This window comes from Chenopodium quinoa, unplaced genomic scaffold, assembly GCF_001683475.1.
Source record: "Chenopodium quinoa cultivar QQ74 unplaced genomic scaffold, ASM168347v1, whole genome shotgun sequence".
Classification (NCBI taxonomy): Eukaryota; Viridiplantae; Streptophyta; class Magnoliopsida; order Caryophyllales; family Amaranthaceae; genus Chenopodium; species Chenopodium quinoa.
The window spans coordinates 2,036,962-2,052,568 of NW_018742523.1; the positions used below are offsets into that span (position 1 = coordinate 2,036,962).

Below are 15,607 nucleotides of genomic sequence, written 5' to 3' on the forward strand. Positions count from 1 at the left end.
ATTGAATTGAGGTTTTTTGTTTGGTGAAGTAATTCACAAAATTGTTTGCTCTAATATTGTATGTTGAATTGTGAGCATTTTGGTACAAGTTTAATAAAATTTGGTGAAAAAATGATGTTCCTCAAGCTTTCATGCGTGAGTTTCAATGGAGCTTCAATGGCGTTTTTGTGCGTTTGGGAAGAGGAGGAGAAGGGGAAGGGGGCCGGCATCGACGGAGAAATGGCGGCGAGAGAGAAGGGGGTGGGGTTTCGGGGTGGTGGAGGCTGGTGGCTGGGGTTCCGGAACCATATTAGGGTTTTGGGGTGTTTTTCAGTGGCTGTTCGGTGGTTGGGGTGTTTTAAGGATGGGTTAGGTGGGTTTTTCAGTGGCTAGGTTGCTTTGAGGTCGGCTCCGGTGGGTTTTTCGGTGGCTGGGGGTGCGGACGGTGGGGCTAGGTTAGGGTTTAGGGGCTTCCGGCGGCAGTTCATGGTTGCCGGTAGTGGTTATTTTTCTTTCTGATTTTTCTTTTTCTTTTTATTTTTCATTTTTTTATCCAATAAAAAAATGACACGTGTACAATGTGGGGTCCACTAACGGTTTTTTGGATTTTTTTTAGTAACACAAGCAGTTTTGTTTGGTAACCACATATCTTAAACCGACATAGTAGTACTTAATATGAATAATTTTTTATTTTATTTTTTTGCAAATGTTGATATGGTGAATATCCCGCAATCTTGGTTACTAACGCAGGACATTAATTTGCACTGATGTTACATTGTTCCGAGTTCGATCCCTCGCAAAGGCATATTATACCCTTTTTTTTCCTTACCCTCACATTGATATTTGCAAGGATAGTAGCAAATATAGTATCATAAATCTTGTGATGAGTAAGTTATATTTATAAATACACTTTTGTAGTAACAAGAAATTGAACCCAAAAAAATTGTAAACATCTAGTTTTTAATAATAAATTATAAATTGATATATTGAATATAATTCTCAATTATTTTTCAACGAATCTGTCAAACTTTGAATACTATACGTAATTATAATTTACTTTCAAAATAACCAATTTACCCTTAATAATTTGGAATAATAAAATACATTGATCGTTAGGTAATAAAGCGACATTATTGATCATGTGTAATGCTTTTTGTTTAAATAATTAGTTTCATGTCCAAGAGAAATAAATGGCAAGTGCTTAGAGTTATAGATGATATAAAACAGACCCAGTTATTGGAAAGTCATAAGAAATAAAGTTGAATAAGTAAAGTGAAATAAGTAAATAACAATCGAGTTGCAAATCAATAACAAGCAATGAATAAGATCACAATTAATTTCATTTAAATTTGATTATAATTCCGACAAATGTTTTAATATTGCACAATACTAACTTGGCAAAATAGTTTTGCTTATTGCAAAATGAAATATCATGCATTAAGTTAAAAACTAAGGTTCAGATTATCTAACACCTTCTATTTAACAAGATTCACATTATCTAACACCTTCTATTTACACTAGATTCACATCACCTAACACGTATTTCCAATAATTTTACTTTCTATTTATCAGTTAATAAAAAAATAAAATAAAAATAAAAAATTGACACTTATACATGTTTTGCAAAGTATAAAACTAGCCTATATTTGTATCTGTTAAATGACTTAGATCCCCCCTTAATCAAATAATTTTTCCCTTTCTCGTTTTGGTTCTTTTTCTTAGTTCAATTATTAGTAACCATTTACATGTTAAAGTAAAATAATATATATATATATATATCATTTTTTTTAGTATCTACTAATTATATAAAAAATATTATCCTTTAACATTAGAAATTTTATCTAAATATATAGCGAATGAGCAGAAATTCATAATATATATTAAAAGAAATAATATTCAATGAATAAAGTTACAAATTATATCAAATATATACATAAAATATATTTAAAAAAATGATTTAGGATTAGAATAAAAAAGAATGATAAAATTTATGTTGAAAAGATTGAATTAATTTCATTAAATTAAGTTATATAAATATATGGAGTATAATTTTAAAACAATTATGAATACGGATTTGGATTGAAAATAAAATTTTGAACTTGGATTAGATAAATACAAGATAATTAAGATTATGAATCAATTTTTGTTTTTAAAAAAATACATCCTCTACGTCAATTTTTGTTTTTAAAAAATTTACACTATTCACATCATCTTTTAACCATCTTTTGTGGTTTATTCGCAAGGAAAACATAGTCATGTGGCTTTATTAATGCATAAAATAATTTGACACTTGTACTTGTTTTGCAAATTATTAAAGTAGCCTATATTTTAATCCATTAGATGACGTAGATCCACCTTAATCAAATAATTTTTCTACTAAAAAATATATAAATAAATTTTTAGTAACAATACGCTAAGTCAAAAATTTATTAATTAGTAACCACATACACGTTATAGTAAAATAAAAAATATATAAATCAATTTTTTAGTAATTATACGCTAAGTCAAAAAATTATTTTTAAACACAAGCTTAGGGATTATTTATCAATAATATGTTCTTTGTACTCGAAATAATTCATGTAGTGAATGATGTGATGCATATATAAACATTAACAAATTCTCGTAATTAAATATTTATATATAAAGGGTAGTAGTTTTCACGAGAATATAGAGTGCCATGTAGGACTATGGTGTTTTAAGAATATATAAAAGGGAATATTCACTATAACAAAAAAAATTCACAACTATTAATATAGTTATTAAATATAAATAAACTATATACTTGGGGCTATTTATTTATTGCTTTTACTAACCACTCGTTACTAAGAGAAATGTGATTGTTACTAAAAAGTTATCAAACTCGCATGAGTCAAGGATGTCGCAAGAAATGCAAATCGTGACATGTTTTTATCGAATATCTTTGTTAATAGATGATTTAATCAAATTCAACGGGAATTTAAAATTTCGTCAACATCTTGATAAATGAACAAAATGACATTATTTAAATTTAAATAATTATTTTAACTAAATCGATATCATGTACAAGAGTTCTTAGAATCTAAAATTCTGAGATAAATGACGTACAAAATGAACAAAGGTGAATTGTTGAACAAAATCGAATTTGTTTATCATGAACTAAACAAGCTCACGATTTCAAAGACTTTTTACTTCACTAGAACATTCGCCGACGATAATGAACTCCAACAGTATGTTCATTTTCTCCAGATAAACCCTTTTATTTTACTGTAACATGGTTGGAATTTGATCCAACATCAATGGATAATAATTTATGAATAAAAAAGAATAAATGATGCAATGTTTGCGCCACACAATTACCCCACCAAGAATCCCGCCCAGACACGAGACTGCCAATTATGTTGAAGGCGCCATAATGGGTGAACACTTTTCCCTCTTCTTTTTTTGACTAGTGCTAATGTGGCACCATCTTAATGGTGTTGTATGCTGGGACTGTTGGGTTTCGTAGTGTCCGAAATTACGCGGAATGAAACCCTCCCAAAATCCGCACACAAATTAAAGTAACTAAACATGCATATTAATTAATAACCACATAATTAATTAACTAAGAGAGAGACAGAAACGATCATACCCTTGATGCGTGCTTCGCTCTTTCTTAGAGCTCGTACTTGAAAGTGTAGAGTTTTACACATGCACAAGCCTCCAACGTCTCTCACCCTCGAGACCCGACCCAAACGGCCCCTACCCCGAAGCTTAGTCGTGGCTAGACCAAAAGTACTTAGAGTATTAGAATGAAAGTGTTCTCGCTTGTGGAGATCCTTTCAAATTCACAACTCAAGTTCCCTCTCCCAATGCCAAATGATTGGTATTTATAGGGAAAGGAGCCTTAGAATTCCAATCTCCCATCAATGTGGGAGAGTTAGTAAAAAGGAATTTATTTTAATTTAAATCTAAAATCAAATTAAAATGCAAATGAATCAACAACAAATTTCAAGTAGAGAGCAAGGGGTTAGGTGAGGACCACAAGGGGGAGACTACCCTCCCCTTGCTCCCCAAGCAAAACCTCATAAATCGGCTCCTACACTCAGCCAATGCATGCGAGCCAGCTGATGCTACCAACCTTGGGCACCAACGTTGCCTTGCTGGCGGCCTGGCCCCTTTGTTAGACCTACTAGCTGAGCGTTTTGCGTGCACGCAGCCCAACACACAAGCACGCACAACCCACAGCCTACGCACACATTGCGTGCTGCTGCGTTGCTTGTGCTAGGCGCAGCCCAGCACAGTGCTACCTCACACGCTAGACCTTCGCACCAGCCCGCAATACAGGCCTTAGTGATGCGGGCTGCTATGCGTGGCTGTGTGCTGCTATTGCTAGCAAGCTCGCACACTCGCTGCGACCATGTGCGAGGCCCGGCAAACACTTGCGTGCTGCTGGCCTTGCGATGGTGCGGCTAGCTCGCCTTGCATTAGAGTATTAGAGTGTTCGAAGGATTAAATAAGTCATTAGAGTATTGTGAACATAGACGTCGGATTCTGAGCTTAGAGCATCGGAAACCGAGCGTCGTAAGTCGAGTTAAATTTAGGAATCGAGGAGACGAGAAATCAAGCAAACAACAAGTTACAAATATAACCCTAGCCTCAAAATACCCCCGAGCAAACAACAATCATGTCCTTGTAGCACAAGAAACGGTGCTATAAATCATACTACACGCTAATCTCAAGTGGTCATCAGTCGTCCAACATCTAAATGACCTTGATCAGGGATAATTTTCGATTAAAATATTCAATGTTCACTTAATAGGTGTTTTAATATCCAAGACATTGTCTTAATACCCTATTTAGAATATTCTCAAAAATCGAATGGACTCGTTATTTAATTCTAAACCACAATTAAAGAGAAATGGAGTGATAATAATTTGCAGAAAATTAAATTACTCAAAAATCGAATGGTTCAACATAGTGTTTTATATTAAAATCCTCAAAATTAATTAAAACAAATGAACAGGGAAATCAAATCCAATCTCCAACGTGCCTCATTCCCATTGCCTCAACGTGCTTAATGTGTTTCACTTGAGGCAAAGGTTTAGTGAGTGGATCGGCTACATTATCATCCGTTCCAATCTTACAAATTCTGATTTCACCCTCGGACTTCCATTCCCTTATCATGTGAAATAGCCTCTTGACATGTTTGACCTTCTGACGTTCCTTTGTCTCCCAGGCCTGAGCGATAGCTCCATTGTTATCACAATAGAGATCTATCGGACCCTTGATTGAGGGTACAACATTAAGTTCACCAACGAACTTACGAATCCAAACTGCCTCCTTAGCTTCTTCTGAAGCTGCCAAGTATTCGGCTTCGGTTGTAAAATTTGTCGTTGCGCTTTGCTTAGCACTCTTCCAACTAAACGCTCCTTCATTTAAATAGAATATGTACCCTGATTGCGACTTGAAGTCATCTCTGTAAGTCTGGAAGCTTGCGTTGGTGTAACCTCTAACAACCAAATCATTACTCCCACCGTAGACCAGAAATTTATCCTTGTTCCTCTTCAGGTACTTTAGGATATTCTTGACCGCAGTCTAATGCGCCTCTCCTGGGTCTGATTGGTATCGGCTCGTAGCACTCAAGGCACACAATACATCCGGCCCAGTACATATCATGGCATAAATGATCGATCCAATAAGCGAAGCATATGGAATCTAATTCATCCTCTCTCGCTCATCAGGTGTCTGTGGACACTTCTTCTTGCCGAGAGTTATACCATGTGACATGGGTAGGTGCCCTCTCTTGGCCTCCTACATGTTGAATCGTGCCAGTACCTTATCGATGTAAGTACTTTGGCTCAATCTAATCATCTTCTTAGATCTATCCCTATAAATCATGATGCCTAATATGTACTGCCTCTCCCAAGTCCTTCATTGAAAAACACTTTCTAAGCAAAGCCTTTATAGACTCTAACATTGGAACGATGTTTCCAATGAGAAATATGTCATCGACATATAAGACGAGGAATGCGATGTCACTCCCACTGACCTTCTTGTAAACACAAGACTCATCTGGATTCTTGATAAAACCAAACTTACTAATGGCTTTATCAAATCGCAGATTCCAACTTTTGCTTGCCTGCTTTAATCCATAAATGGACTTCTTAAGCTTGCATACCTTCCTAGAATTGCTTGGATCCATAAAACCTTTCGGCTGTGTCATGTACACAGTTTCTTCCAAAATTCCATTTAGGAAGGCGGTTTTGACGTCCATCTGCCATATTTCGTAATCGTAATATGCAGCAATTGCTAGGATAATCCGGACGGACTTAAGCATTGCAACTGGTGAAAAGGTTTCATCATAATCAACCCCGTGAATTTTCATGTAACCTTTTGCCACTAATCTATCTTTGTATACATATACATTTCCATCTTTATCGGTTGTCAAATTGAAATCCATTTGCAACCGATTGGTGTGTAACCTTCGGGCAAATCAACCAAGTCCCATACTTGATTTTCAAGCATGGAGTCCATCTCGAATTTCATGGCTTCTTGCCATTTTGCAGAGTCGGGGCTCGTCATAGCTTGCTTGTACGTCGCTGGCTCATCTCCATCCACATCTAGGATGTCTTGATCCTCGATAAGAAAACACCGAGATATCTATCTAGTTGAGATCTTGGTCGTTGCGACCTACGCAGGGTAATAGTTTGAGCATTTGCATTGTCAGTTTAACTTTGCACATTGTCGGTTTGACTCTGACCAATGTCAACAGCTGCTTCTAAAGCACTTTGATTGTCAGTTTTGTCAGTTTGACTTTGTTGCTCATCCTTTCGAACTTCATCGAGTTCAATTTTCCTCCCACTTGTCATTTTGGAAAGGTGTTCATTCTCTAAAAAGACACCATCACGAGCAACAAACACTTTGTTCTCGGATTTTTTGTAGAAGTAATACCTTTTAGTTTCTTTTGGGTATCCCACAAAGAAACACTTGTCTGATTTTGGGTGAAGTTTGTCAAAAATTAACTTCTTGACATATGCTTCGCAACCCCAAATCTTAAGAAAAGACAACCTTGGAGGTATCTTCGTCCATAATTCATATGGAGTCTTTTCGACAGCTTTTGACGAAGCTTGGTTTAATGTTAGTGTCGCGGTTCAAAGTGCATGTCCCCAGAAAGAGATAGGAAGATCGCTAAGACCCATCATTAATCGGACCATGTCTAACAAGGTTCGATTCCTCCTCTCGGACACTCTGTTCCATTGTGGAGTTTCAGGAGGTGTCAACTCTGAGAGAATACCATGCTCTTTCAGATGATCGTTGAATTCATGGCTCAAATACTCGCCACCTCGATCCGATCGAAGCGCTTTGATTTTCTTGCCAAGCTGATTTTCCACTTCACTCTGAAATTCTTTGAATTTCTCAAAAGATTCAGATTTGTTTGACATAAGGTAGACATATCCATATTTACTATAGTCGTCCGTGAAAGTGATAAATAGCGATAACCATTCCTTGCGGGTGTACTCATTGGTTCACATACATCCGTGTGTATAAGACCCAATAGGTCACTAACCCTTTCTCCCAACTTGGAGAATGGTTGCTTTATCATCTTGCCTAATAAACATCCTTCGGAATTTTCAAACGACTCTAAGTCGAATGAGTCAAGAATACCTTCTTGTAGAAGTTTCTTGATGCGTTTGATGTTAATGTGGCCAAGACGACAATGCCACAAGTAGGTTTCATTCGACTCAATGATCTTAACTCTTTTGGTGGTATCATTAACACTTTTCTAGTCACATATAAAATGTGTGATCTCATAAAACATATAAGCAAGATATTCAAAAACAACCATTGTTATAGTCTTGTGATCAAATAACCCGGCGTCCAACGCCATAGATCAAAATATGTTCAACAGTAAGCATGATAAACAAGAATTAGTTATATTACAAGCCAAAGACAAATGATGTGCCTACAAGCATGACGGAAAGACCATCTTCATTGTCTGCTCGTGGTTGCACATCCACTTGTAAAGCCCTCTCACTTGGTCCCTAAAAATGGGAGCATGAAGTAAGTCATACATGGTATCCAATACCTATGAAAAGCTTATACACATTCTTGTTCTCCTCATCCCTTTGGAAGATCTTGCATTCCCTTTTGCAATGGCCTTTCCCACCACAATAGAAGCATCGCATCTTCGCTTTGTTCTTGAACTCCTTCTTTGGTCTCAACAGCATTTTGGTTGCTCCATAGGAGTTGGCTTTGCGAAGTAGCTACACCATATCTCTTAAAGAGTGTGACTCCTTTCCCCCAGCTATAAGAATCCTAAGTGCATCATAGCCCGAGTGGAGTGAGGCAAGCAAGATATTACCCGTCATCTCATCCTCCAATGGCATTCTAAGAAGCTCCATGTGCTTGAAGAACCTAGTCATTCTAAGCACATGAGGTTGGAGGGGCATACCGGGTCTCAATTTGGTATTGTAAACCCTTGACCAAAGCCGGTACCACTCCTTAGCAAGACAACCCTCTTCCAGTGGCTTTATCTTCATGTTTGAGAGTGAACTAGTCACATAAAACACAAGTCCATCATAGTTTCCATTGAGACTCTTGATGAATCTCACATTGACAATGTCCTCAAGTGCTTTGAGGAACATGTCCGGAAAATAGGAGAACTTTTCCTTCCATTCTTCCGGAATGGAATTAGCCATTAGTCGTGAGACTTTCTTGCAATCGGAAGATCGTGCATCATGAGCTTCATCACTCATGATTCCCTTAGAGAAGAAGCTTAGAATGGGAGTATCAAGAATGTACACTATAGAACAATTCCGAAGAGTTTTCCGGAGTTCCTCTTTCCATTCCTTGAAGTTTACCAAGTTTGCGCTAAAAGCCAACTTATCGGGGAGTTCCGGGCACATTAAGTTGTTGTTGTTATTAGTTGCAGGCATGATTCTACAATTGAAAGAATTTGAAATGAAAAACCATTCATAAAACAAATAAGTTTGAAATTTAAAGCATACATGCAAATTTTCAATCTTATTGAGCGTTTTATCCACACATTAAATTTGTCCCTTTTAGGAGAAAATGAAATGATTCCAAGATCCCAAAAATCAAAAAGTGATTAAGCATGCTTTGGCTTGTCTTAACACTTAATATTTTAAGGTAAACAATCCAATTGCTAATAGCTCTAAGCTACTATTGGTTCAATAAAACGTCGCATCTAATGATTTCTTGACGTTTTATCTCCATTTCCACGACATCTAAGGACTCCTTACTGATATCGTTGAGTTTAACCAAAATCAACTTGTATACCTAGTATACCTTACGTTCCTAGGGAGATAGTGATGCCTTGCTTTGGCATAGCCCATCACTATTCACATTAGTTCGGTAAGTGTTATTTTGGAATGGCAAATTTGACTCAATTTTATAGGGACCTAGGGTTTCTATGTTGGTTGATTTAAGTGAAATTAATCATCGCAACATTCGTAATCCTAAACATGCATCCAACATATCATTCATATATGAGCATAATTATATATGGAAAACATATGTAAAAGATGCATTTGGCAACTAGTATGACCCCTTGAGTCTTCAAGTCTTCAAGGGTCTTCATCACATCATCTTGGCCTCGTCTTCTAAGAATCGCCATCGTTGAGACATAACCATTTATAATGCAAATACTAGTAATTATGACTAGGACTAATCTAAATATTAAGGTACAAAAAATACACAACGGTACGCAGACCGTATTTATATTTACAAAAATACATAAAGGATCGCAGTCCGTATTTACTATCCTAATCGAGCCCCAGTAGTTGCCATTTTCGTAAAACCTGTGGTAGAATATTTATTCCATTCATCCATTCACTATATGTGAATGGATCATGCATTTTACAATGTAAAACAAGTAACAACGCAAAATACGCGTAAACTAGTAACTAACTTAGGTGGTTAATCCAATTAACGCGCCTAATTAAAACTAGTCAAAGTTGTTAACCGATTATGTGATTAAACGCTATAAAATTAGCTCAAGTAATTAACGAAGCTCCCAATAAATTCCGCATCCATCTTAATGGATTAATCGGTGCAATTGTACATGTATTAAGTAATAAATAAAAATGCTTTTGATACATGTGTATTACGTTTTAATTAATAAATTTATGATAATTATAAGTTATGTTCACTTAATAATTATCCTCAAGATTGTTTCATAATTAACATTAATAAGTTGTTCTTGTATAGTTTTACTAAAGAGCTTTTATAGGTTTGAATAATAGAGTATGTTGACTTTGAATATCGTTAGCTAATTAAACATTTAAACAAAGCCTATTTGGGTTATTTCACGAGAATTAAGTAGGTTGTAGATTCCTTAAAATTAATCATTGAGGGTACATATGTGTAATGTGGAGTTAGAGAGAGAAAAATTAGTTGGAAATTATTATAGAGACTTAGAGAGGGAGGGAGAAACTATTTGGATTGATATCAAAAGGCATCATTAGTACAAAAAAAGAAAAAGAAAAAAAGATGACAACTCATTAAAAGGAGGCAATATTGTCAAATGTATTGAAATAGGCTTTTAATTTGACTTACCTAAAAAAGAATGCAAACTTTGTAATATGAGACAGAGAAAGCAGTACCTAAACTTGTGCTTGATTAAATAAGTCTCATTGTAATCAAGCTAAGCCAATGTTGAGTGATTCCAAAATTCATCCTATTGTTAATGACATTAGTAATTAGTTAATGGGTACAAAATAAACACTCCTATTTGATAACAACTTTGAATATGGGGTATATTTCAACCCCATTGGACATTTTAATTTGTTCAATGACTCTAAGAAACTGATCTTTCCTGTTTGCTTTTCTATCTTTCATGTTTGCTTTTCTTATATGCATCTCTTCCTTCATTGAATTTTGGGAATTATATATGAAATTGACATAAATAAATGTTAATAGAAATTGATCAAAGAAATGAATCTGAATACATCTTAATCGCATTAAAAATCTACAAAGATTCACAATGGAAACATGGATCATTAAGATTTGTTCTAACAGTATGTAGGTGACAGCTGATATGTAATGGAAGTTCTCCAATTGCAGAATAGATGGTTGCAATTTCTGCATCTGAATCATCAATAGCCAGTTGTAGCTGAGCTCTAGAGTGGTTAGCCACATCAACTTTGCTCGTGTATACTTCTATGCATTCTTGTTCAAGCTCAAGCTCAAGCTTTGGCCCTAGATATTTCAGGCTTGCCCACTACATCCCAAATTATCTGAAAAAAAAGTAGAATAAAAAAAATAGAGCTAATCACTGATGAAAACACGATAAACAATTAGCTTCTATTATACCTAAAGTTCATAAAAAGAGACCTACAAGTAGTTTCCTCTTGTGAAAGAGGAGCATTCTAAATGTCACCCATGTTAAGAGATATTTGTAACCACCAAATTATTAACCTGCAGATATATCAGTTACAGAGATAAACAAACAAAAAAGAACAAATGTATTAACTTGCGGACATATATTTAAGACATCAATGATGATGAAGGCATATGCAAAAACTGATGCTTTAAATTCAAGATACTTAATTCTACTATTCTAGCTGCCTTTAACAGCTTTATACACTTTATCTGCTATAGAGCTCGGGGGCAAAGCATGGCCTAGACTTATATACACAAGGCACAAAAAAAATGAAAAAATAAAAAAAATAAAAAATAAAAAAAAAAACCTAATCTATATACACATCAGAAAACAAAGCAAAGAAATAAAACAAATCTGATATAACTAACATAGACTCGGCCTTTAAGATGTTTATGTGTGCAGCTTAAGCTAATTCACAAAGTCTATCCCATAACTTCCTGGCTTGCGCTTGTGAGTAGCTTGGTGTATTATATGTCAGGAAAATGAACCCTTTTAATTACCCTCCCCTTTTTTAAAATCAAAAGAGAGAATGCAATACATATATATTGCCTTTATTATCTCCCAGGCTCTTCCTTCCAATTCATCAACCCAAACACAAAGCAAAAGGGATTTGAAGCCTTATGTATCAAGTTAGTAGGATGTATGCAAATATTCAAACTAAGCATTTAAAATTAAATCGCCTATAAAATGTATGGAGGTTGATTTGCTTATTATAAAGTATTCTATAGCAAATTCGATAGCTCATACATTAAGTTATTCAAAGCTCATCCAAGCCTCATCTACTTTAGGTACATTATCTATTTCCTGCTTCTTTAAGAAGTGCAGACAGAACATACAATCAATACAAGTATTTGACAGCAAAAGTGAGAATATAATCCCAAAACTGACCTAAGTCTTTCTTTGCTTGCTTAACTTTCCCTTGTTCTTGCAGCTTCATTTATCTTTCATGATCCCTCTCTGTTTTTCTAACTCCTCCCTAAAAATTTAATACATACCATAGTCATATTATGAATAGTGTCGCAATCTTCACGCAAACAGTGCAAAAGCATCCAACAAATGCAATCAACTAATAACATCATTTTATGATAAGCAGATTTTCTTTCCCACTGATAAATCTAGGCTGGTTGCTGCAAAGTGTTACAAACATGCCAAACTTCATACATGAGGTGGCAATTTATACAACTACACAAAATGCTCAAGCAACTTAGTCTCGTTCTTGAATGTGAGATTCCTTTTCATACCTTTTCATGACCTTCACCTGCATTGAGAGTTTCTACTATCTTCACCACCTCTTCTGAAGTCCCATTCTATAACAAAAGCAAAAAAGTATAGCTAAAAATCTCAATATCAATACTGAAAAAATTAAATTCTGCAGTGATTGATTCAGCTTCCTATTCCTCCATAATAATTATCGAGAAATTAAATTAAATACCATAATTTTATAGGAAGGTAATTCTAAAAATGCATTCATGAAATAGTTTATAAGAAAAATGCCACTCAGCTCCTACTTATTTTCTCTCTAAAGAAAAATATATCAATACACGAGAATGGACTCAACGATCCACTATGCCTATATAGACTCGATAAGTTACAATGTAATCAAACATATTTCTTACTCCAGATTTTACCAAATTACTTCCAGAAATGAATCATATTATCTTATAACACTAAAAATGCCTATCTTTTGAGCTACCTTAACAGATTTAATAACATTCACAACACTAAAAATTCACTTATTAAAGTTCATAAATAACAATTACAGAGTATCAGCCATGTTATCAGCATGTACAGAAATTCTCAATTCAAGGTAAAGCTAATTTTAGTAACCGATCGTCAAGGTATGAGTAATCGTTTCCCCAAATCTCACTAATACTCGCATCAAAGTAGAGAAACTCAAATCAAAATAAACATGGATAATTGAGAAATCAAAGGACAACCAGATTTAACTATGAGCATAATGACCACTTTTGGATCAAATTGCACAAATAAATTCATTTTTTCCCCTCTAAACAGAAATCCAACAATACCCATAAAATAAACAAAACCCAAATCCCAGAATTCAAATTCATCAAATAAATACCCAAAAAAAACCTGAGAAATGGACTAAACATAAATGAACAAAGAAAGATACCTGCCAAAGAATTAAAGGATACTGAAAATTGAAGGCATTGGAGGATCGAGGAACTAACTTAATACTGAAAACGGAAGGCATTAGAGGATCGATCGAAAACTAACCGTGCATACAAGCCAATATCTTTCCAAGATCACTGGTGGGAGTGACAAAAACACGAACACCTTTTCCAGCCATAGTCAGAATTACGACAGTATTCTCCGGATTAGACTACAAGAAATCATATCAATAACATCAAACCCATCAAATACTATCCACAACAAACTACCAAATTGATGAAACCAACACCATTGACACCAAATTTAACCCCCTAATTGTAAATTAGGGTTTAAAAGAAGTGCAGATAGAGAAAGAAAACCTGAGTTTTAGCGCCGCAGATGAGGTTAACAGCATCGAAAAGAGCTTGAAATCTGGTGGGCGAGTAATCTCCATTACGCATCCAATCCTAATTATCGATGCAGATCATAGTCGATTCAATGGAGGAGATAGCTAGTGAGAGCGGGGAGAGGAGAAACGGGAGGAGAGAGAAAGACAGTGAGAGGAGAAGAAGGAAGAAGACTTGAGAGTTAAGAGATAGAAAGAACTGGCTCAGACAGCTGCCAAATGCAAGGCCACCAAAGAAACAGAAACAATAAAGGGACATCGGCAATTCATTGAATTCAGGGTCGCAAAGTAATAGCACCAAAAGTTACTGTTACTACGAATAAAATTTGTATAATACACTATGGTGCATGTGGTGATGCGGCGTAACTAAATTGTTGGAATCAAATTATTGGGAAAAAAAAATTCTAGCTTAATTACAAGGAGTTTTTTCCGTTTAAATAGCTTTCAATTTTCGATAATCATCCTTAATTGACATTTTCCATTTTTTAAACATTTTAGAGAGAGAAAATTACAGAGATCCTAAAATTTTAGAGAGAAAAAATTACAGAGAGAAATTTGTCGACCGATCAATAGAATCCTCTGTAGAAGATGTTAATAATGGTTTATCAATCTAAATTTCGCCATGATTTTGATGCTAGATTTGTTGGTGATGATGATGATGATATCAGTAATGAAGGTGAATTCGAGGATATCGTAAACGAAAATGAAGGTAAATTGGTTAATCGATTATCTTTTCATTTGTTAATTCTTATTTTTTATTGTTAAATTTAGGTATTGTTGCTAATTTAAATTTTATTATCGATTTATAATTATATATTTATTTTTACAGCAATATGTTTAAGGTTGAAGATGAAGTTATTTAATTATTTAGCTATGTTCGTTTATTTAACTTATTATATTTATTAGTGCTGAAATCAATGTTGATATTATATGAAAAACGCATGTACATTTACTAAATATATATGTACTTTGTTTTACTCTTTGTGTACTTTGCTAAAATCAAGTTGCTAAAATCAATGTTGATATTACGCATGTACATTTACTAAATATATATATGTACTTTGTTGTATTCTTTATGTACTTTGCTCAAATCAATGTGTTGTAATCAATGTGTATATATTACAGAAATTATTGACATCAAAGAACGTATTGATATATTAAAGAACATTATTGATATATTAAAGAACATACGTTCTTTCTCAGGAAAAAGAAAAAAAATATATGTCGGTAATTAAAAATATTCTTTGGGTTTCAATAATACCAAGAATGTTCTTTTTACTTCATAGTATGTTTTTATACTTTCATGTTCATGTTTTTTTTTTAGAAAAAAAGAGAGTATTATACATAAACATGTTTGTCTGGTTTAACCCTTATATTATTATTATTATTATTATTATTATTATTATTATTATTATTATTATTATTATTATTATTATTATTATCCACATTTTCCTAATTTATAGCATCTAATAATTATGTTTTTTTTTTCTTTTTGTAATCAGGATTACCGAGGTTGATGAGAAGTTTTTTGGGACAATGATGGGCTTTCAAATCTAAAGCATTCATCCATAATATTGATAAAGGACATTCATGTTATTAATAAAGAACATGATACTATCATGTAATGAACAATACGTGAATTAACCACTATGATCAAAAGACAAATTTTAAATAATAATTCACAACAAGCAATGAAGGGATAGTAAAAGTACATTACAATTACAATTGATGAACATGCATATTTAAAATGG

The 15,607-nt window shown here is 34.3% G+C and overlaps 1 protein-coding gene across 8 annotated transcripts; it reads right to left on the bottom strand.

Annotated features, from left to right (window-relative positions):
• Window positions 1-10,855: 10,855 nt before the first annotated feature.
• LOC110719973 (26S proteasome non-ATPase regulatory subunit 4 homolog) lies at window positions 10,856-14,161 on the bottom strand. 8 transcript variants are annotated; one of them, XR_002511202.1, is made up of 6 exons: window positions 13,831-14,144; window positions 13,577-13,682; window positions 12,583-12,648; window positions 12,230-12,317; window positions 11,297-11,376; window positions 10,856-11,195 (listed from the first exon to the last, which is right to left on the bottom strand). XR_002511202.1 is itself a non-coding variant. In XM_021898976.1 (4 exons), the coding sequence occupies exons 1-3, from the start codon at window positions 13,909-13,911 to the stop codon at window positions 12,596-12,598; spliced, it is 240 nt and encodes a 79-aa protein (XP_021754668.1). In that variant the 5' UTR covers window positions 13,912-14,135; the 3' UTR covers window positions 10,856-11,195; window positions 12,583-12,595. The 8 variants fall into 8 exon arrangements, 1 of the variants encoding a protein (XP_021754668.1); XR_002511200.1 differs by having other exon boundaries at window positions 11,297-12,317; window positions 13,831-14,161; XR_002511201.1 differs by having other exon boundaries at window positions 11,293-12,317; window positions 13,831-14,161.
• Window positions 14,162-15,607: the final 1,446 nt, after the last annotated feature.